Consider the following 23138-nt stretch of genomic DNA (forward strand, 5'->3'; position numbering starts at 1 on the left):
TACAGACAGTTGCCATATGAAACACAATTTGTACCATGGCGCACACAGTAACATGCTAAAAGCTTTTACTCCACTGGGATAATTTACTAGTACAAAGAATAGAATTGTGTAGGTGTTCATGCAGCTCATACATACTTCAAATTCCAACTTACATACCCATGGCAATGATATTCATGATTGCAGGTAGCTCTGGTCCATGCTTTCGAAGAGGCCACAAAGATTAGATGGCAGAGCAATTGTGACAAGTATCATTACCTCCTGATTTTATTCTAAAATGTACTTGAATAAAATGCTAAGGATTATGATTCCAGCCTATGACTGTTCGAACTATTTATGTATGTAGTGGAAGTCATTTCACTTTGCACCAGAGAGAATAAAACATAAGGTTTGTTGTTTAATTCTTTCCTGTTATAAGCAAGCCTGGAAAAAACTAGATCGACTCATCTATTCCTTAAAATGGATGACTTTTTTTCCCACTCAATGGATGAATGGATATTTAGATTTTTCTGATAAAAGTTGGATTCAGTATTTTCCAAATTCACTGTACTCTACATCAAAACACCACAAGACAGAAAAAAGATCAGAGTTATGTGCTATCAAGTGACTTCGGAGTATGGACAAGCAGCCTAAGAAGTACTAATCATGACAGATAAATTCATAGTATGACATTAACTACAGGTTTAGTATAAAATCCATGCAACAAGAGAACGAGGAACGGAAAAAAAAAATGCCCACATAATGTAATTTTTAGGAAGGGCTAAACATCCAAAGTAAAAAAAATGAAATCTTTTACACTGTTCATCTTTTTACAATGTCAAAGCTCATTTCACTAGGATCTGTCGCTTGCAACTCAACTTGAATTCCATCAAGTTGACTATTGAATCTATCCTTGGAGCTGGGCCAGCTGGCATAGACCAACTTACTTCTCACGCAGAAAGGTGGCCTGAAAACAAGAGAGTAAACTTTCAAAACACTACTGTGTATCAAATTGTTATTTTGACCTTCAATATATGATCAAGTTCCTCCAAAGAGGAGCAGTATTAGCCTGGAAGCCAAATATTATTTGGCTTCTATTTTCTAGTTCCATTGTGTCATTACTCATTAGCATTTTGAGAGTATTTCCATTACTCCTAGAAGCAAAAATTTTCATGACTTTTTTTCTCAAAAAAGCAGCAAAACTGTTCTTTGAATGTTAATCGAAAGATTTAGTAATAACTATACATTGTGCTTTTTTTTAATCTCCATTTCAATATGCCACTATAAAATATACACTAAAGGACTAGTTTTTAAGCATTCATATAGACTTGTTGGAGAAAATCTAAATTACCATGCAATGAAAAATAATTTGCTTTTCTGGAAACTCTGATCAGTGATGAAATCAAAAATAAAGACAGGATAGCGGTGCTCGTAGGCTTCATCTGGGATTCCAAGTTTCTCTACCACCACTTCTTGATTCTAAATCTTGAAAATAATAAACCTGCAGTTCCTCTTTGCTATTAGCTCCAAGAACTTCAGTTTACATTCTTAACAGCAATACAAGACACCGCAATTCCCTAACCCAAAGATTTTATTTTGAAAGAATGAAATAAAATGTACACTAATCATAAACATATTTACGCATATGCAATAAAGTATTAAAGTTAATAGGATCTATTTTTTTCAGAAGAAAACAATATCAAGAAATGAATGGTGAGTTGATTTAAGTTAAGGGAAGGAAAAGGTAAAGGAAAACCAAAAATAGTATTAGCATAAGTAGTTAAAAAAGACACATTAATTGATTCTATAAAGAAAAAGAAAAAAAAAATCTTAATTAAGAAAGTAATAGAGGCTATGACTTCAAATAGATTATAATATAAGAAAAAAATATATGAGACTAAATTTTTTTTTTCTTTTGTTATTGCATGTTATGCTGTCATAAATCATAGTTTTAGACAAAGCATATTGTCATTAATTTTTTTTTTTTTTATAGTTTTTTTTTTAGAAACATCATATTGTCATTTACTAGGTTGCTATGGCTCAACAAACATGTGGACCTACGAGACATGACCAAAAGGCACTTTGAAATGGCCCTCTTTTTCTGATTGTGGGGTAGAAAGTGCAAGAGATGATGGTAATAGGCTAATAACTATCTGCTGTATATTTTGTCAAAATGTTCTCATCATGGAACATAGATTGTATTCTTTCTCTTATGCTGTTTGTGTAAGAAGTGATGAATAAAATATCCAAGTCTAGAATATTTCCAAAAAATAAAACAACAGGAATCAGCAAGCAATGTTCATTTTGGAGTATTCAGGGCACATTTTCAATACTACATACTGTGCCAGACATATTGGGACAGGTAGCGCCTTCTTAGGACTCTTTTCTGATCTCAATCTGCTTTGCCTAATTTCTGAGAAGACCCTCTACATCGATGACAAGTAGAGATACTTAGGAAAAAAAAAACCTAATTGAATAGTATTAGATATTTGAAACCATTAAATTGTAAGTGATACAATATTAGAGGAAGAACTCAAATTTGGCATTCACATGCATTTCCATCCACCATCATTATTAATGCCCCCAAACCAACTAATTATTCTTTTACTCTTCAACGTTGCCATACTTTTCTATTGTACCGTGCACTGCATGCCTCCCTATTCATAGGACAGTCGTTGCATAGGCCGCATTTATCGTTAGAAAATTATTTTATGGAATTCGATAGCTACAGCAGGAGAGAGAGAGAAAGATAATTCTGAACGTTATGAACACATTAAGAAATAATAACCAATTGAGTTACAAAACTTTTGGCATGAATCCACGCTCTTACCGCATGTGAAATTCACATATTGGCGAGTCCATGGAACCATTACTGTAATGATAATGGTCAAATTATTGACCAAATTTTACTATGTAAAAGGACATGCTATGGTTCCCTTGTAGATGAACGTGATGGTGGTGCTATTCAAATCTTGCACTGCTTTAATTATTTGTACTACAATAACTTAAGAGCTAAGAGGAAGAAAGTCTTCCTTTATAACTTTTTGAATAAAGAGGATCTTCAATAAATCATCAAAAAGCCACCGTAGCCAATGGATGGGTTGGCCAACTTGACCACCAACTTTCGTTTGAAGCCATTGAAAGTTCTAGATGATAAAGTCCAAAAATTCCAACTCAAATCGATAACTCTGATGTGATATTGTTATTCACAGGAACAAACAAATAAAATCAAATACTCCATAGTCCATAGTACAATTGACATCTCCCACGTCTTGGATGACTGCAGGCAATTGGCGACCAGATTCCAGCAAATTCAGTTCAACCACTGCTACCACCAGGCCAACTGGTGTGCTGATATGCTAGCTAGAATAGGTGCTGAGCAAAAGTCAGATTTCATTTTGTTTTCTAGTCCGCCTGTGGACTTGTTTAAGGCTTTGGAGAATGACTGTAATGAAGTATATTTCAACAGACTTTGTACTGATCTTGATGTAGTTGCTTAGTTTTAATGATATCGTTGTTTAACACCCCCCCCCCCCTCAAAAAAAAAAAAAAAAAAAAAAGTACAATTGACATCGCTCGACTTTCATTCAATTGTAAGGGAAAAATTTTGATAGGTTGGAAAATTTGGAATGGGAGAAAGAAAAAAGGTTTACAGCTTTGATCCACTATATATACTAGCTATCGATAATGTTTCATTTGGTATAAATGTATAATTGTCATAAATATATTTATGGTTTATTAACAACTTTTTATTATATACTCCAAAGAATTTCTGTTATAGAGTTGTAAATCATATATTACAAAAATAAAAATAAAAACTTTAGAGGGACTTATTCTTGTTAGGATTAGAGATTTCTCTACCAATCCATAAAAAGATTTTTTAAATTAAGATAAATTTGATCAGCTGGAAAATAAATTAAACGATTCTACCATGTAAGTTACTTACTTGATTACAAATTTCTTCAAATGTCTTAATCAGTTAGATTGCAGTTTAGAGATAGCTCAAATTGACACTTCCTTGAGTTTTTAACAAAAAGAGTTTAGAATTTATATCTCTTTTTCTTTCATTGTAATTATTGAATAAAAAAAATTAAAACATTTTAAAAAAACAAAACAAAACAAAACAAAAATAGTTTTTTAGCACGTACTGACATATATTACTATCAATTCACCTTCTGTAACAGTGTAACGTCCTTTCTTCCTTTTTGTTGAGGTAGCAAATACTCTTCACACCTAGGTGCCCAAAAAGACAAAAACCCAACCCATTTGACAAAACCGCATGATCTGATTGATTTTGGGTGGTTTCGCCTAATGGTCAATTAGATTTGAATCTAAAATGTGAATTCCAATGTTCTAATGGTTGGGTGATGTTTGGTAGAGCATTTAAATAATAGTTTTCCACACATATTTTTACAATACTTTTTAACCCATACATATTTTCACAATACTTAAACAACAATACTGAAAATCTCTATCCCAACAAGAATGTTTGAGTTAGTGGATTTGAAGCTAAATAATTTAACTTGACAAGTGATGCTATGAATACAACAAATTTTACTACATAACTAATCATAAGAAAATAATTTAAAGTTTAAACCTTCATTTATTTACCAAAAATTAAATATTCATTTATTATATTGATTGAATGACAATAGTTATACTCTTGACTCGTATATGTATTTTTATAAGCTTTTTATGGAAAATTTTGTAGTAGCTCTAGTATTTTCCTCTCTCTCTCTCTCTCTCTCACCAAACCCGCTCTTATGTCATTGACATTGCTTATTTTCTAGTGACTACTGTAAAATTTGATAAAGTTTTTGTGCTCAAATTTGGTTGAGTTCTATTATGTCAGCTTTCACCTTGATCAATCTCGCTCATTTGTGCTCGAATCGAAGCATATAGGTGGTTCATTCATTGTTTGAGATATTGGTGGAGCAATTAGTCCATTCAATGATCATCGACACCTGATAAATACGTGGGCTAATTTTTTGTTGGCATATTAGTCACATCAAGTGTTAATTTTTGAACCTGATCCTGTAGTGGCGGCTTCAAAAATTTTGTTCAGGTGGTCATTAAGAAATTTAAATTAAACAAAATTTCATAAGAATAAAATTTGAATATATTGACATAAAAAATAAAAAATAAATAAATAAATCACAAATACATGAAGTTTTAAAATTTCATTCTACAAGTTTTTCATATTTTGAAATTGTTGTATGATAGCTTTATTATTAATGCTATCAACTGCATTTTTTTTTCAATATACACAGTCAAGTAATCATTAAACTACTGATCTCTCTTTCAATTACCAACATCTTACCTAAATAAGTAACAATATTGTAGGGGCCTTTTTTGTGTTTGGGCTCGGCTGTCTCCTGCGGTGATGGGCCCGAATGTTTTTCTGAGTAGGGAAGTTGAGACCGGTCCAACTGTAACTCACTTTGGGCCGGCTTGTGCACAAACTTTGCCTTGTCTGCCAGGAACACCCTTACGGCAAGCAGAGCTATTACAACAAGATTACGGCAGGCAAATATAATGACAATGAAAGGAAAACAAAGTGCAATAGCTTTTGTTAATAATAAAAAAGCGAATATCACAGTAGTAATAATGGTAATAATAACAATGGCTTTTATAAGAAAGAACAATTGATTGAACGATGATGGAAGTTAATCAAAAATAAACATCAAGCCAAAACCGAATCTGCAATGGCAAAAAATTAAAGAGAAAGAACGCTTCCTCTCAATGAAACTAACCTCCCAAGAGAATATCCTGCCGTGGGGATTAATGACTTTGAGGGAATCGGACCTAAGTGATAGATGCCTGAGGAAAATTCTTACTGCTTAATTGTTCCTTAGAGAGTGGGATTTTGAGGGGGAGAGGAAAGAAAAGATCTATTGGTGCATGCCCATTATCCTCACTATTTGTTTTCTTATCTTTCCTTCTTTTCTTTTCCTTTTCTTTGAGTTTTTTCTTTCTATGCTTTCTCTTCCTCTGTTTTTCGGTCCCTTTTTCAGGGCATGGCAAGGGTCCTTTTATAGGGCCTGCCGTGATGGTTTTTTACCATTTCACCCCCTAACGGCCTTTGTCTGGTCTGGGCATGCTTGCTAACCACCGTCTGTACACTGCTTACCCTCGCCAGACAAAAACAGGTTGGTGTCGTTTCTATCCACCGTGGCACTGTCTTCTGCCGTGGCTTAAATGCTCTCTCTCTCTCTCTTCCTATGGCATGCACCCAACGTTCCCTCCCCAACCTTACCTCTTTTGGGCGGTCTGTCATCCCAGCAGGACGTACCTCCCAAAAGGGTTTGGACAGGTGTTGAGGTGCAAAAAAAAATATAATTAATATAGCCACAAATAGGCCCAAAAAGAAAAGAGATGAAAAAAGATCTTGGGCCCATTTCACAAAAAAAAAAAAAGAGAAAGGATGGGCTCTCACAATAAAAGAAAGGAAGGGGAAAAGAAAGAAAAAAAGAAGGGAGCCCAGAAGACTTGATTCAGAGGTCCACGAAGAAAAGGGCCCAAGAAAAACAGATAAAGCAAACAGCAACCAAGCCCAGAAGGAAGACTTGGGTCGGGACGCCCAGAAGCAATACCAGAGCCAGAGGATCCCCGGACGCATGAGGAGAAATTGAAGCAGACTTGATAAGAAAAAAAAAGGACAAAAGGCACACTGGGAGACTCTCATTCGAAGAAAGACAAAAAAGATAAAAATGCAGGAGATTTGGTCCCAACCATTTGAAGAAAAAAGACAAAGAAAGTACAACTGGGAAAGCTGGGAAAGCTGGAGCAAGAAAAGCCAAACACCTCAGGTCAACCAAGGGGAAATTCGGAAATGGGAAGCTTGCTGGGAAACTTTCATCCTGTCACAGCAAAAAGAGAAGAGCTATAAGAAAAAAGGAAACGACATGTCCCTGGGACAACCAGGCGCTGAACCAACTTCAAAGGGCAAAAAGGAAAATTGGTAGTACCCCCGGGAGCCCGCCACTGTGCTATAAAAAGGGGGAAAGGAAGAGATAGAATTCAATTTTGGAGGGACACAGATCATTCATTAAGACACTGAGAGTTATTTTTCTAAAAGTCCCGAAAGATATAAGAAAGACTCTGTAAAACAAAAGGGAAAACAGAGGAACTTGTTTCCCGGGATCCCCGAAACAGCCACTACATTACACGCTCGGATTCAACGGATTCAAACTTTGCAAGTCTTTGAAGCTTGAATGGCTATCAAAGTCTGTAATTTTTGAACTCACTTGAACCTTGCACCATGTTGTAGTGAGCTTTGTAATCACAGTTTTAAAAGAGAACAAAAAAACTAATAAAACATACCTCATCAGTCGGAGGATCCCTAACATGTTCTTCGCATTTTATTTCACTTATTATGCATTTCCTTTACTGCTAAATGTTGTTCAATACAAATACTCTTTTTTAGTTTGTTTGTAATTGTAGGAAGCTTGTTTCTGTGCACAAATCTATTCCTAAATCAGCCTGTTAGCTGCGGGGAATTGATCCCAGTCCACCAAGTACCCCTCACACGGCCCAGGATCCTCGGGCCATAGTGCTAAAAAAAAAAAAGCACTCTCACAGTATCAATATGTGAATTATTCACACATGCAGCAATAATTGTTTGTTTTTTTGGTGGCAGCAACTTGGGAAATTTGTTCCATGGGTCGCAATACAAATTATGCACGTAATATGCTTCTAAATTACTCGGATTCTGGTGATGATTTTAAGATAATTGCGCTTTTTGCATTGGAAGAAGAATGATTAGAAAGAGAGAGGGCGTCAACATCACATCGTGGTTCTGTTCCAGGCTGTAGGTTCATCCAACGTATCATGAGCAAGGCCACCAAAGACTTTTGCAAGACTATTTTGCAAAATCACCAGTATATCCTTTTAACGTATTTCGAGGGAGGTTTCGAATGAGTCGTTCTCTTTTTCTACGTATTAATTCTAATCTAGAAGAGAAAGATGAATATTTTGTTCAAAAAAGAAATGCTGACGGAGTGCTTGGTTTGTCTTCCCTTCAGAAGATGACTCCCACACTAAGGATGCTTACGTATGAAGTAGCGGCAGATTTTACAGATGAAAATGTGAGAATTGGAGAAAGCATTGCAATAGAGTCTCAAAAAATTTGTTGAAGCTATAGTCAATATTTATTCTACAAAGTACTTGAGGTCACTATATAGTAATGACATTACTAGGTTGCTAAGAGTTGGTGAAAGTCATGGATTTCTAGGAATGCTTGGGAGCATTGACTGCATGCACTGGAAATGGAAGAATTGCCCATCGAGGTGGAAAGGTTAGTATATTGGTCATAGTTATGAGCCAACAATTATTTTAGAAGCAGTAATATCATATGATCTTTGAATATGACATGCATTTTTTGACTTACCTGTGTCTCATAATGACATCAACATGCTAGACTATTCTTTTATATTTACCAAGCTCGCTCAAGGTTGTGCACCTTCAGTGAATTACTCAATCAATGGTCATAATTATACAATGAGATACTATCTTGCTGATGATATATATCCTCTGTGGTCCACTTTTGTAAAGACAATCCCAGCTCCACAAGGTAGCAAGAGAAGTCTTTTTGCTACAACTTAGGAGTCAACCTGGAAGGATGTAGAGCATGCATTTGGCTTGCTTCAAGCACGATTTGCAATTGTTCGTGGGCTTGCATGTCTTTGAAGAACAGAGGCTCTTGATTACATTATAAAGGCATGCATAATATTGCATAACATGATAATTGAAGATGAACGTGATGCCAATGGAGCAAGAGACTTTGATTATGAACAAGTGCTTGAAAGCATCCCTACAACAATGTCCCACGAGCCTACAAAAGAATTTAGTCAATTTACAGCATTCATTGTAGCCCATGAAAAAAAATTAGAAATAGAGAAACCATTCTGAACTCCAATCAGACCTCGTTCAACACTTGTGGCAACAATATAGCTAGTTGTAGGATATCTAATTTTAAGTTTTATGCTCACATTAATTTTTATGTTTTTAGTCTTTATTGTAATTTGAAATTTCTCTTCATTTATGCTAGTCTTGTATAGGTAAAATTCACCAAATTTATGTTAATCTCGAAATTTATCAAGTCTTTTTGAAAAATTACTATTGAGAAATATTACCATTTGAAAAAAATATGTCCCTAAAAAAAAAAAAAAAAAGGCTATTGAGAAATTAGGAATGTTTAGTAATATTGTTCTAATAACATTGTTTCTATTTTTTGAAAATACGTGTGGGTGAAAAAAATATGTAAAAATACGTATAATATTGTTTAAAAACTGAAAATTGTTGCTTAAAATCACACACCAAACAGCCCTAATTGTTGGAAAATTTGAAAATATTACCGTTGGGCAATTTAAAAATATAACGGTTTGAAAATTTAAAATTAAAAATATAACGGTCGGAAAATTTAAAAATATAGTTGTTAAGAATTTGAAAAATATAGTTGTTGGGAATGAATAAAGAAAGATTGAAAAAAATTAAAGAAAGAATAAAAAAATAATACAAAAATAATATTTAAATGAAATGAAGAACAACCCTAATTGTTGGAAATTTTGAAAATATTACCGCTGGGAAATTTAAAAATATAGCGGTTGGAAAATTTAAAAATATAGCTGTTAAAAATTTGAAAAATATAATTGTTGGGAATGAATAAAGAAAGATTGAAAAAGATTAAAGAAAGAATAAAGAATGAATGAAAAAATAATATTTAAATGAAATGGAGAAAGAATAAAGAATATGTTAAAAAGTGTATTTCAAAAAGTAGGTATGTAAAATGCAAATGTCACTGTTCACTCTCTAAACAGTACAAAATTTGAAGTAAGCTGATAGAAATGCTCTTATACCAAGAAAATAACCACTTAACTATAAATTCTAGAACCCAGCTTTTACATGTAAAATAAGTTTTGGTTCGAGGAGGATACTATTACTTACTTTTTAGCTATAGGATGCATCCACTAAGATTTGTGAAAGTATAAAAAATTTAGAACCCAATGTTTACTTTATATAGAGAAAGATTCCGTTAATTAAACAAGTCATAAATAAACTGAAATTTGTTCAAAAAAATAAATGAACTAATTTGAATATGTAATTTAATTCAGAGATGAGCTAAACCTATACTAGTGTTTGAAAGAAAATTAAATGAACCAATTTTTAATTTTTAATACTCACATTTAGCATAAAAAATACTAAAAACTATTTGATAAATACTATACAAATAAACTAAAAAAAAAAAAAAACTACAGAATACCAAACGGAAGACATTCTTGACTTGCTTGCCCTAACAATCTTATCAAAGACTCGGAACAGCTTAATTACATCATTGCATTTTAAAGGTAAAACATGACAGCTTCAATCCATTATGGCCTATTATTGACTTCCAAGTCAATAAATACAAGTAGGAACATAATTACAGTTCTTGAAGAAAACAAATGCAAATCAGCACCCCACACCCACCCCCCCACCCCTCATTTTTTTTACTAAAAAAAATTACCCATCTTTTTCTTGTTTTGTAATCTGTTTGTGGTTTAGGGGGGATGTTACTGACTTTAACATTGCAACTTTCCAAAACCCAACCAATCATGACCATAAAATTTCCTTTTGACCCAAAAGGATAGGCAAAGGGGATACAGAGATATCTTTTGGTCCCGTCCCAGAAAGAACTTTAGCAAGCTTTTGGGATCTCTCTCTCTCTCTCTCTCTCTCTCTCTCTCTTAGTAATCCTAAGAACTAGGAAATAATAGAGTCAGCACAGAAACCTAATTTGATATTGCTCAATGCTCATATTTGAACTTCATGACCTGACTAAAAATGCTGTGGTAGAGCCTTGATAAGAATGCACTAAACTTTTGCTTGCTAGCTGAATTTTTCTGTAACCCAAAATGTTAAATAAAAAATAGTAAAAAAAGAAGTAAGACACACGCACATATAGAATTATCTCATTGATTAAAGCATCAATGCAGAACAGAAAAATAAAAGGGGTGGTACACATGCATCTTTCGGCGGATGCTCGCATCACACGGATGGGTGGAACGCTACAAAGTTGGACAGTAGCAACTTTAAAGCAAGAGGCACCACAAACAGCTTTTTAAGTTAATGCTATAGCTGTTGAGTACCCATTCAGGCTGCAAATACTCAAACAATTAGCCTAACAGAGAGCTCATGGGAATGAGTGAATGACAATATTTTTTTTGATGAATTAAAAAAAAAAAAAAAAAAAGGAGAATATTAAGGGAATCACATTTTTCAGCTATTTATCCTCCCTACCTTTTACAAGAAGTTTAAAGTGTAAGCAAAGTGTGTGACCAACATCTATGACTTCAGCTCTGGTAACCAGATAATAGGAGAATATTTCAAACGAATATATAGCATGGTATTTTATTTTCTGTCATGGCTAACCAAGAGTAATCAATGTGGCATAGGTGTGGTTGTTTCCAGTCTTAAGGGCATTTGTTCCTATGACAAAGTTCTAGTTGGCATGAAAGAGAAAATAAGAGGCCTCTATATGGTCAATGAGAAGAAGACACCTCCTACATAGGAATATAATTAGCATTGTTCATCCTGGAACAGATCAATCGAAATGATGTTCAGGGGAAAAGAAAACCAATGAAAGGGGGGCATCAGCAGCCTAAATAAGAGTTACTAGAACATAAGTGTAATAATAGATAGATGATACATTTTTTTATTAGGATATTATTAGGATATTTTATATCAAGATATTACCATAAATAATGTAGGCCATGATTCTTTAGAATATCATGAGCTAGCATGGTGTTTTGTAATAGCACGGGCTACCGTGGTTTTAAGTTACCATAATAAGCCTAATGTATTCCCATATATACCATATTTTAACATACAACTCAATATAACAAAGACAATTCAATATAAAAAAGACGTAGCCATAAAAGTCAAGGGTGATGTGAGTGCTTGCTTCCTATTGGTTCATACTGTAGTCAAAACACGGCAAAACAATGACTTTTAAGTAACAAGTTTTGAAATAAGAAGGCTGATTATGGAGAACTCATTAAAGGTCCAAGATGCGATGGTACACATCATTTGGAACATAACGAAACTTAAAACATTGACAAGACACAATCATAGATTTTGTGACTGAATGGTATTAAGAATTTTCAAATGTATATCAGAAATAAAAACAAAGAAAGTCAGATTTCATTAAGCTCAACAACACACACCCCCCCACCCCCCAAAAATAAAAAAATAAAAATAAAAAGAAGGAAAGAGAAAACGAACAAAGAGAGAGCATGCATGCTATCATTGCACAGATCAATCACGAGAACATTTTCCAAGCAAAACCAGTATCAAAACACTAAACCCCTTTTGATCTAATTACATTTATTCTCATTTTAATAGACAATCTTCTATCACACATACTGCATTTCCCTCTAGTTTAAGTACCATATATTCATCTATAAGAGAGGTCATTCAAATTTCCACTCTCTCAACTTTACATGTGAATAAGCACAGATGCATGTTTGTTGGTTTTGTTAGATATGGTAATTTTCATACAAACTATACCATCTAGCACACAAGGAGTTACATAAGAACTAAATATAATCACTATTCACTACTTTTCAACACTGATAAACTTTTTATAAAACTACCACCACCTTGGAACCTTATCATATATCCCAACTTCAATCAACTTTTACCCAAAGAAAAGGATGAGGGGAGAAAGGTAACAAAACACCTCTGATGTGCATTGTCCAACTTATACAAAATCTACAATGATGACCTGCCTTTTTGGGCAAGTTGTACTTGTCCTCTTTCCAAATAGAAGATTGCTATAGAGAGGGATTTGTGGGGTCAAGTGTTGTAGAGACTAGAGATAATTCCACTAGTTAGAAATAGGAAAATTGAATAATAAATAATACATTGATATTGTATCTTAAAATTAACTCAAAATCAGTGAAAATGCTGGGAGGCCAGAATCACGATTTGCAATATAGCAGTTAACACTTTATATAATGTCCCTTTATTATACCTTTTGCCTTATACTTTCTTTGATCATTTATTTGTTATATTTGATTAAATAAATAAAAAAATTTCATTCATGAATTTACATTTTTTTAATGTGGAACTCCCAACCCAACCTTTACGTGCATGTGCGCGTGTGTGGGGGGGGGGGGGGGGGGGGGGGGTGTTGTTTAAACCCCAGATATAGGCAACCACTCACAATTTACTTATTTTCGGTGAGGACTCAAACACAAGACAGACACGGTATAACAAGGCCAAGCATCCGAGCTAGCCTTAGAGGCTAATTATCATAATTTAACAAAAATTAAATGATAAGTAACATAATAGCTATAATAACAATATAAATTCTATTGTTAATGACTCATAGTCCTATTTTACCCAACACTCTTTAAGATTTTTACCTATAATTAACCAAAAAAACAATGGCTATTGACCACTATTGTGCATGTTAGCACACTATATATGGTAATGCTACCACAGAAATGGATTCACTTTCTATTCCCACTTCATATTTAACGCCATTGTAAATTTGTAGATATTTTGTATTGAAAGATAGCATTAGTGATTTTAAAGAGTTCATCAAAGCAGGAACCATTGCAGAAAGTCCCTAAAATGCATAAAAAAATTGACCTGAAATAACTCCATTAAACCACATCAAATATACAGTAGCAAGGTTCAATTCCATCTACTGTTTAGAATTTGTTATTGACAAATGAACTAAGAGTTTGATGAAAAGGAAAGATCACAAAGAAGAGATGATATCTTTCCATTAAGTTAATAACTTCTAAAATTCCATAGACATTAGCAAAAATTTCCAAATTTTAATATTTTCATTCAACAATAACAACTGAACACACATACAATACACAGAGAGAGAGTAACTTAGTAGTGGAATGTTGTTTAGCATAGTTGATTCATTCAATATGCATGACTACAACAATGAAACAATGAAACAAAGTCTAATTTTGTAGCCCTTATTCCATGGTGCACGTATTTTTCTCATCTACCTGTGCTTTTATATGACAAGTGTCAATTTGCTTTATGTAGTCAGAAATGACCCGTAGCAATAGCGTTGGCAAGTATAAAGTATCGAAAGTATCGAAAGCAACTTGCACCCAAGCATTAACACACCCCTCCCCCCAACCCAAAAAATAAAAAAATAAAGTCTAAAAACCATTCTGGGAATTATTAATGAACCTCCCTCTCTCTCTCTCTCTCTCTCTCTCTCTAATCAAGTAACCATCATTCTGGGAATTATCAATGAAACCCGGCCCCTCCTCTATCTCTCTCTCTCTCTCTCTCTCTCTATAGCTCTAGAAGGTGTTGATTCATTACACTACCCAAGGAGTGATAGTTTGATCTATTTTCGACTGAAGCACATAGTAGCCTCTCAGCAATATCATTGCTCCGTGAAAAACAAAACATTAATCAAGTACATTGAAAACATTAAATCTGTTCCATTTAAGATTTAAAAGATGAAAATACATAAGGAAAATCTCATCTCTAATACAAACTACTGCTTACCATAAGAAGAAAGCTCTCTCATAATTTGCATCTCCAACTTTATTTCTTGACTACATCCTTTACCTACATCATCAAAAATGAAATCTTCCAAAGCAACTTGATTAGAGAGAGAAACAAGTAATCCGAAACTAACAAGAAAACTGAGATTCATATTCCTAGTTGGCCAGCAGACTAAGGTTCACAAGCAAGAGATATAAACAAAAAGTCCTACCTTGCTTAATTGCTATTGCTTACAAGAAACTGTCCAAAACATTTTGCACAAAAAAAAAAAAAGTCAGCAAAACCAAACTAACACGAATCCCCCTAAACTTCATCTCTCTCTCTCTCCGCCTCAGTAAGATGGAGGTGGACGAGGAGGAGGACCCCAAAAAACATCATGGGGCATCTGACCATTTGGTAGCAAATTTGGAGGCAAATTGTACATAGGCATTGAAACCGCCATCTGTTCACCCAAACCTTGAGTTGCTGCTGGATTCCCATTAGTCCCAGAATTCACACCTGATTGTTGTTGTTGCTGCTGCACTTGCATTCCTTCCTCAACCGCCGCCTCATCCTCTAATGGCAACCTCTCGTACGTAGCATTAGTAAACGTCGCCGCAATAACCATAACCGGCCCTGAAGCCACCAATGGACCGACAACGGTGCCACCAACAACTTGGCCTTGTCCACCAGCTAAATACACAGTTAGCCCCGTGGCCCCGGGCGGCGACGGGGCAGGCAAGAAAGCACCAGATAGAGATAAAATCTCAAATCTTCCATGAAGAGTAATGACTCCACCAGGTGCAGCCGGTTGCCTAAGAGTAACATTATTGACAATGCCACTACCACTCAAAACCGAGACCCCTCTATGCCTTCGATTAGCAAAAGTACCAATGCACTCAGTAATATCACTCCCGCTGCTGATTTCCAATACATGGCTTCGAAGAGCATTGGGACTCTCTTTTGTGATCACTATTGGAGGCTTTGGCTTGTTCTTCGACCCCGGTGGTCTGCCACGTGGCCTGCGCCCACTACTACTACCTGGCTCGATAAGTTCTTGGCCACCACTATTATTCAAGTCCTCAGCTTCATGATCAATCTCTCGGCTATCCTCTTCTTCAAGGTTTTGCCTTTGTGGGGTGGTGGTGTTGCTTGTGCTACTATTGGTGGAAGTAGTATTGGTGTTACTGTTATGGTTGTTGTTGTCCAAGAATTCTTGCTCTCTTCTGGGTCCGAGACTGTTCAATCCGCCACTATCTTCGTCTGGGTTTCTCAGATGAAGCGATGGGGTCGAGGACATGGGGTCCACACCTCTCATCGCTACATTCCCAGCCCACCATCGACTCGCCATGTTCAACAACTCCGAGACTTTACCTTTGAGACAAATCCAATAAGCTTTTTCTTGTTTTTGTATCACTCCACTCTTCCCGTGTCTCTATTTGCCTCGTTGATTTGAATAATGATAAAATACAACCCAAATAAAAAAGAGAGCTAGTTAGCCAGCTTTGGAAACCCAAGAGCACCAATAATATAGATAAAGGTTCTAGCTTCTTCTTTGTTCTTTGTTTGCTGTTTTTGTAGATTGAGTGCTCAAACAAAGAACCCCAAATCTAACAGATACAAACAATCCAAAAAACCTTATCCCTTCCTCCTCACCCACACCAAGCTAACCATCTTGCATGAATCAGACACAACAACATGGGTTTTCCTTGTCCTGCATATAAACCCTAATCATTACCACTCTCACACTCCAAATTGCAAAAAATCAGATCCAGCAAACATTAAAACTAGAACTGAACCACTAAAAAAAGTAATAACCCACTTCACCAAAACTAAGAAAAATCAAGGATCTAAACTCACACCAAAAATATAAACAACCAAAAAGAAATAAATTACCTTGCACTCCAAAATATCAGTCAAAAGATACCATTTTCATGAAACCCAACTACGTGAATAGGTTGTACATACATAAATAAAGTGTAAAGCTTATATTTGCCTTCTTCTTTAAACATTTCTGAACAGAAAAGAGGAGAGGAGTCTCTGTTAGCTTTGTACCTGAATGCTTACACACAGAGAGAGCAGATTAGTACTACAAGGAAGCAACAATCCAGGATTTCTGGTCTCTTCTGAGTTCTGAAGTAGAGAGGAGGGCCTTGAGTTTTAGAAAGAAGCAGAGAGGTCGGTGTCCTGGCGCAGTGGGTGTACGTTAAAAGAGGTTAGCACTCCCCTGGCGTACGATAAGGATTCGTGTATCTATCAATCAGTAGCGGTTTTGCAGTAGGCTGAATTTTCTTGTCTCCCCGGTAAATGGTTTTGTGCTGTTCAAAGTTTCTAGCTCCAAGTTGAGTGAGAGCTTTTATTATCTACATCTTTCCTTTAAGGCATCCCATTTAAAGTGCACCAATTAAAAAAAAAATTTTGATAAATAGTAGAGAGTTAATAACGTGTGTCTTTAGTCCATATATTAATAATTTATTTTATGAAACTTTTTTATGAAAAAAATAAAAAAATAATTTATTATTTTGATAATTTTTTTAATTTTTTATAATTTTTTTTAGAATAAAAAAGGAGGTCTCTAGTGTGGGCTCATCGACCCCACGCCACGTGACAGTAATGGATAATACCACATGTACCACATGAGCCTTGTTAGGATTATCGCTCGAATCGCTCCTCTCTGAGTGTAAAACAAGGACTCCTACCATTAAGTCACGCCACCCGAGTGGTGTGTTTTAGTTAATTCAAGTGTCACAATTGTATACAACAATAGATGAACTTCCATCATCTTAACTTGACGTCACATTTTTTTTTTCTTCTCCTTGATTTTGAGTGAATACCGAGGTCTATACATACATACATACATACATATATATATGTATGTATGTATATATATATATATAATTTATTTTTTTGGTGGAAGTGCAGGCACGTTCTAATCTCAATGTCGCTTTGAAATTCTTAAATTGAGCTCCGAACTACTTTTTTTTTTTGGTAAGCCAGAACTTAATATTAAAAACTAAACAGGAACAAATCTATTACAAAAAGAAGCCTCCTTATCAGCAAGGAGGAGATCAGCCACCACAGGCGGAGGATACAAAAAAACAACAAAATTAGAAATGGAGCTCCCCCCAAATCTTGCCAGTATGTCTGCACATTGATTAGCCTCACGGTATGTGTGTACCACTCTCTTGTTGGGAATGGCTTCAAGCAGCTTTCTGCAATCAGATAGCAAAGGCTCCATTAAAAGATTTGCCTTATTATTGTTCATGAGCATAACAATGCTTAAGGCATCCATCTCAACAATGAGGTTGTTTAGACCAAGTTCTATTGCGATTTCAAGGCCATCACGGAGAGCCCATAAAGCATATTGTTGATACTAAGTCGTTTGGAATAGTTTATTTACTTGAAATCAAAATTTTTTTTGTTGAAAGTGTAGGAAAAAAGTTAAAAGTTATTTAAATAGTACAATAGGACCTATGAATAATATAAAAAAAATACAATAAAACTCATAAATAATACCAAAAAGAAGCTAAAAACTTAAATAAGCTGAAACTTATAAGCTCATGCCCAAAATGTTCTTAAAAGACTTAAAATTAGAGGTTATTTTTATCTTGGCCATGTTTTATTTGCTTTCATATAATTTTTTATGTTTCAAAATTTTTATTTTAGGCCTTCATGTTTGAATAAGTAATCTGCTTAGTCTTTTATGTTTTAAAATTTTCATTTTTATGAGGGGGTAAACAAAAGACTGAATCGTGTATAAATGACCAAAATGAAAATTTGAAGCATAAAGGCTAAAATGAAAATAAGTCAAAATTTTAAAGGTCAAAAGTGTTAAGTGTACTTTAATATTTGTATAAATCAAAGTATAAATTATAATTTATCTTCTTGTGATATATCACTATCACAATCTAGTCCACAAAACTTTCAATTATTAAAACTTTCAAATATTACATTTGACCCTTAAAGTTTTGATTAAAATGAAATTGTTAGAATTATATATCTTAAAAATTAACAAATTTACAAATTTTTTTTTTGGACAAATAAATTACCCTTTTTGAATTGTTATATTTTAACTCACTGTGGTTTCAATTTAAATGAAATTGTTAATGGTATTAATTTTAAATAGAACCACTTACCCTTAACAATTTTATTTTAACTCAAAATTTAGAGGATCAAATGTAACAATTAAAAATTTATGGACTAAAATATGATAATGTCAACTCACACAAAAGTAATTGTAATTAATTTCCCTATATTAAAATTTAATCAAATGGTTCTCTTTTTTTTCCTTACTACTTCATAAAGAGAGAAAATGATTGATTTGAGTATTTCTCAACTTTTTAAGTTGAGGGATTCTAATTTCGTTTTTGCAATTTAGCCAAGTTTTAAGCTCTTGAGTGGACTTTTATTACTGCATTCATCCTCAACCCTAAAAAGTTTGTTAAGTGATTCTTAAGACCTTATGATATCTATAAGATTTTGGATTCGAAACCTTTTGTAAATATCTTAGAGCCACTTCAAATAGATTCTTCATTGTAATAACTTGATATATGTGAGATAGATAACTACATATACCCAATGAATAATCAAATACTTGAAAAAGTTTAGATATCCTTATTTGTCAAAAAAAAAAAAAAAAAAAAAAAATCCTCCCATGGTAGAAACTCATTTAAATACACCAATCATGAAAGAGAACAAAAAAATAATGGCATGCCCTTGTATGCGATTGGTTTTTTTTTTTTTTTTTTTTTTAAATTTATTTATTAATTTATTTATTTATTTGGGGGGTGTAGATATGGTTAATGTGGGGAAAGGTGTAGAAGATATGGTCAAAGACATAGAAAAGTAGCGAATGAAGCAAGGGTGTGAAGGCTGGAGATTACTTAAGAGTGGGACTTTTGTGAAAACAAATGTAAGAAAGAGAAAGGAATGGTGTTGGTGTTGGTGCGGTGGTGGGTGTTTGGGTATTTGGGTTTTGGGGTTAATTGTGTGTGGGGTAACGTGCGCATGGAGTAGTGGGAACACGTCACTGTCTGCGAGTCCCGACAAGGTATCAAATGCCAAGAAGTTCTGGGGTCTGGGGTCTCTCGAACGAACCTCACCGCCAAAACACAGAGCCACCAGCCCACCCAGCCCCTCCTAGAAGACTTTCTTTTCTTTTTCTTTTTCTTTTTCTTTTTCTTTTTTATGATGTTATGGTCTTCCTTCTTGTTCAATCTCTATCTCTATCTCTCTGTTGTTTCTTCATTCATGGTCACCTTTTTGACATTTTGGTGTTACCAATGTCACTGTGGTTAGCCAGAATTCAGACCCCCTATTTGTTAAAGAGAAAGTGGTTGAGTGGTATCTCTCTCTCCTTCTTGTAACGTATAATGATAAATCACAATTTTTACCACAATTTATTCGCATGCTAAGTCATTAGTGGTGGAATTGTCGAGCCAACGTTTTTATTTTACCACTCATAACTTATCATGTGAACAAATTATAATTTTCGTATTTTTCTTTTTTAATACACGAAGGATTAAAGTTGAACCCTAAAAAGTTTGTAACCAAAAAAATACATTATTTTTGGGTCCACCCACATACAAGGAGAATGACTCATGTATTCGAAATATTATATATCTCTTACCATGACAGGTTTTCTAATCTTAAATAAGTAATTTTATGACCATAATTTTTAGTATATCTTTTATCGTATGAAAATTTGTGAGTGGTGAAGTAAAAGTAGTAAGTACACCACTCATGACTTCCTAGCATTTTCCTTTTTTAATACATGAGAGATTAAAGTTGAACGACAAAATGTTTGTGACAAGGAAAAATACATTAGGTTTGGGTCCACTCTCATGTGAAATGAATGACTTATATACATGAAACATAATATACCTCCTCCTGTGATAGGTTTTCTAGTCTTAAATTACGGCATTCACATTTTAGCAAACATTATTTTAGTCAAAATTTAATTATGACAAGTTATAACATTGGTTTAAAAATATTTCTATAATTTTTTTATCAGCTTCTCAAAAAAAAAAAATTTGTTTTATTGATTTACCTATGTGCCAAGTTGTTTTTTATTGTTAGGGGTGAACAAAAAAATAATTTACGTTGCGATTTCAAATTAGAACTAACAACTTACCACATATAATTGATTGTGAACGTGTTGTAAATTATGTTATGAATGTAGCACTTCTCTTTAATTTAACCCAAAAAAATTATGCCTTTGTGTTAGAACATATTTATCTCTCCTGTGCATGTATTTGTTTCTAAAGAAAAAACAAAGCAAAACTCCATTTTATCCATTTTAAACTAGAACCCTTTTTTATAAGACTATAAATGAATTAGACGGTTCAAGAACATCTTAAACTCTACTTTCAAAAGATAAGAAAAAATGGTTTATCCATGTTCGAACTAGCTTACGATTATGAGATTCAATTAAGATAGTAGAGAAGAGAGATCCGAACTCTGTTCTCTTACACACAAAGGTGAACAAATTGAACTTCTCAAAATTAGAAGCCTGTTGACACTTTCCAATAAAACGAAATGAAGTGGAAAAAACTCTTTTGTAACAAAAGTCATCTCGAAGTGGTTCGGTGTTTCAAGCAATTAGAAAAACAAAAGCTTTTCATCAAAAAAAGAAAAGCAAAGTTTTGAGCTCCAAGTCAAAAAAGTTGTTAGTGAATTCAAACGTTACTTGCTTCTCCCTTCTAACTTGTAAGTACACCTTGGACTTGGAGAGACAATCGAAAAAGTACAACTTTTAAAGAATGACTCAATGCCTACCATTAAAAACGTGTTACTTCTACCATTCAATTTTTTTTCTCAAAATTTGGGATGGATATCTGTAGGGACTCAGTTTGGATTGATCCTGAGTATGAATGAGTTTTCAGCCCAATCAAGCCCAAACAATAAATTTATAGAGAGTGGGTTAAAGGTTTAGGCGCTGGCCGTCGTTCATCAAGCATGAACCTTTATTTATAAAAAGATACTTAGGGTTTCTATACAACTGGGAGGATGCTCCTCTCTTTGTTCCAGCTCCGTCTGGCCGAGAACGTAGTTGTCGGTGGCCTGGAAACATGATGGCCTCCCCCTTCTCTGCCTCTTGTCAAGTTCTCCCATTCTTTTTATACCAATAAAGGGACGGCTTGACACTTCCCACCGGCTAGCTTTTTTAAGGCGGCTCCACCTGGGCCTCTGATTGTAAAAATAGCTGGTAGGATTAGCTAGTAAATTTGTGTGTGAAACACACCTGCCTGAGCCTCTGATTGTAATTTGTAATGTTTCTGTTTATGAAATAATAATAATATCAAGATTTTTCTCTTCGCTGTCAAATCTTTTTTTTTTTTTTTTTTTTTTTTTTTTAACCTACTGTAAAACGACTACTTAGAACACTCGCCTGGTACGCCGGCCAGCACCCTAATCCTTCCCATAGACGGCGCCAATTGTAGGGACTCAGTTTGGATTGACCCTGAGTATGAATGGGTTTTCAGCCCAATCAAGCCCAAACAATAAATTTATAGAGAGTGGGTTAAAGGTTTAGGCGCTGGCCATCGTTCATCAAGCATGAACCTTTATTTATAAAAAGATACTTAGGGTTTCTATACAACTGGGAGGATGCTCCTCGGCCATGGGCCGAGGAAGCCTTTTTCTTCTCTTTTTTCCTCCTCCTCTTTTTTACTTTACTTGCTTTCCTTATATAGTCTTCATCTTCCTATCTCCTTATTCCATCTGTTGATCATTCATTTGCCTCTCTTCTGGCCATCCGTCCCATCAGAGGCCTTATCAGTACTCGAGTGGTTCACTCTGATCAACATTGCCTTGCTAAAGGGTTATATCCCCATTAATGCGGCCAAGGGGTTAGGTGAATGCATTAAATGCGAGGGTGACAGCTTACTTTGGGCTTGGTCTTTCCCGAAAATCACCCTTATCAAGCCGAGGATGAGGAGGTTCTCGGCGTGGATTGGGAAAAGAGGCTTTCCCCAATTTAGCCTTAATAGTCAGTGTTCCTCGGCATGGGCCTTGGGCCTGCTACCCGATGGGCCGAGGTTGTCAGGCCCACAGGCCCCACAATATCATTTTGGGTTTTTTTTTTTTGGGGGAGGGGGGGGGGGCTTGGTAGATTAGTTCTAACATATTTTCACACATTTTAAATAATATTACACATTTTTTCACTCATTTTTTTACCCACACGTATATCAAAAACACTCAAACAATATTACTCAAACTCCACTCCCAAACACCTTTATATTTCAAAATTTTTATTGAATTAATTTTTTGTTTGACTTTTTATGTTCTAAAAAAAATTTATCTTGGCTTTGTTTCAATTTTTCATTTGGCCCTTTACATTTTTAAATTTTCATTTTAGGATGTGTTTGGATACCACTTATTTTGCTGAAATTAAAAAATTATTGCTGAAAGTACTGTAGATAAATATAAAAGTTAGTTGAAATAGTACAGTAAAATCCATGAATAGTAGCAAAAATAAGCTGAATAGTGAAATAATTTTAATTTTTAATCCTAACCCAAACACACACTTAGATTATGTTTGGTAACAGTTTTTATTTTCTATTTTCAAAAACTTGTTTTCGGGAATATAAAGAAAAAACAATTTTCTTTTTTTTTTTGAAATCAAAAATATGTTTGGTTAGTTAAAACTAAAA

At 34.4% G+C, this 23138-nt stretch overlaps 1 protein-coding gene and 1 pseudogene across 2 annotated transcripts; both read right to left on the bottom strand.

Annotated features, from left to right (window-relative positions):
• Nucleotides 1-620: 620 nt before the first annotated feature.
• On the bottom strand, nucleotides 621-2846 carry LOC112001601 (actin-depolymerizing factor 7-like; annotated as a pseudogene).
• An 11572-nt stretch (nucleotides 2847-14418) lies between these two features.
• On the bottom strand, nucleotides 14419-16870 carry LOC112039774 (AT-hook motif nuclear-localized protein 15). 2 transcript variants are annotated; one of them, XM_024072679.2, is made up of 2 exons: nucleotides 16540-16870; nucleotides 14419-16198 (listed from the first exon to the last, which is right to left on the bottom strand). In XM_024072679.2, the coding sequence occupies exon 2, from the start codon at nucleotides 15833-15835 to the stop codon at nucleotides 14837-14839; it is 999 nt and encodes a 332-aa protein (XP_023928447.1). In that variant the 5' UTR covers nucleotides 15836-16198; nucleotides 16540-16870; the 3' UTR covers nucleotides 14419-14836. The 2 variants fall into 2 exon arrangements, with proteins under 2 accessions (XP_023928447.1, XP_065628522.1); XM_065772450.1 differs by lacking the exon at nucleotides 16540-16870 and adding an exon at nucleotides 16381-16530 and having other exon boundaries at nucleotides 14635-16198.
• Between the last annotated feature and the right edge of the window lie 6268 nt (nucleotides 16871-23138).

The sequence above is a fragment of the Quercus suber genome, unplaced genomic scaffold (genome assembly GCF_002906115.3).
Source record: "Quercus suber isolate HL8 unplaced genomic scaffold, Cork oak 2.0 scaffold_5, whole genome shotgun sequence".
In the NCBI taxonomy this organism is placed as follows: Eukaryota; Viridiplantae; Streptophyta; class Magnoliopsida; order Fagales; family Fagaceae; genus Quercus; species Quercus suber.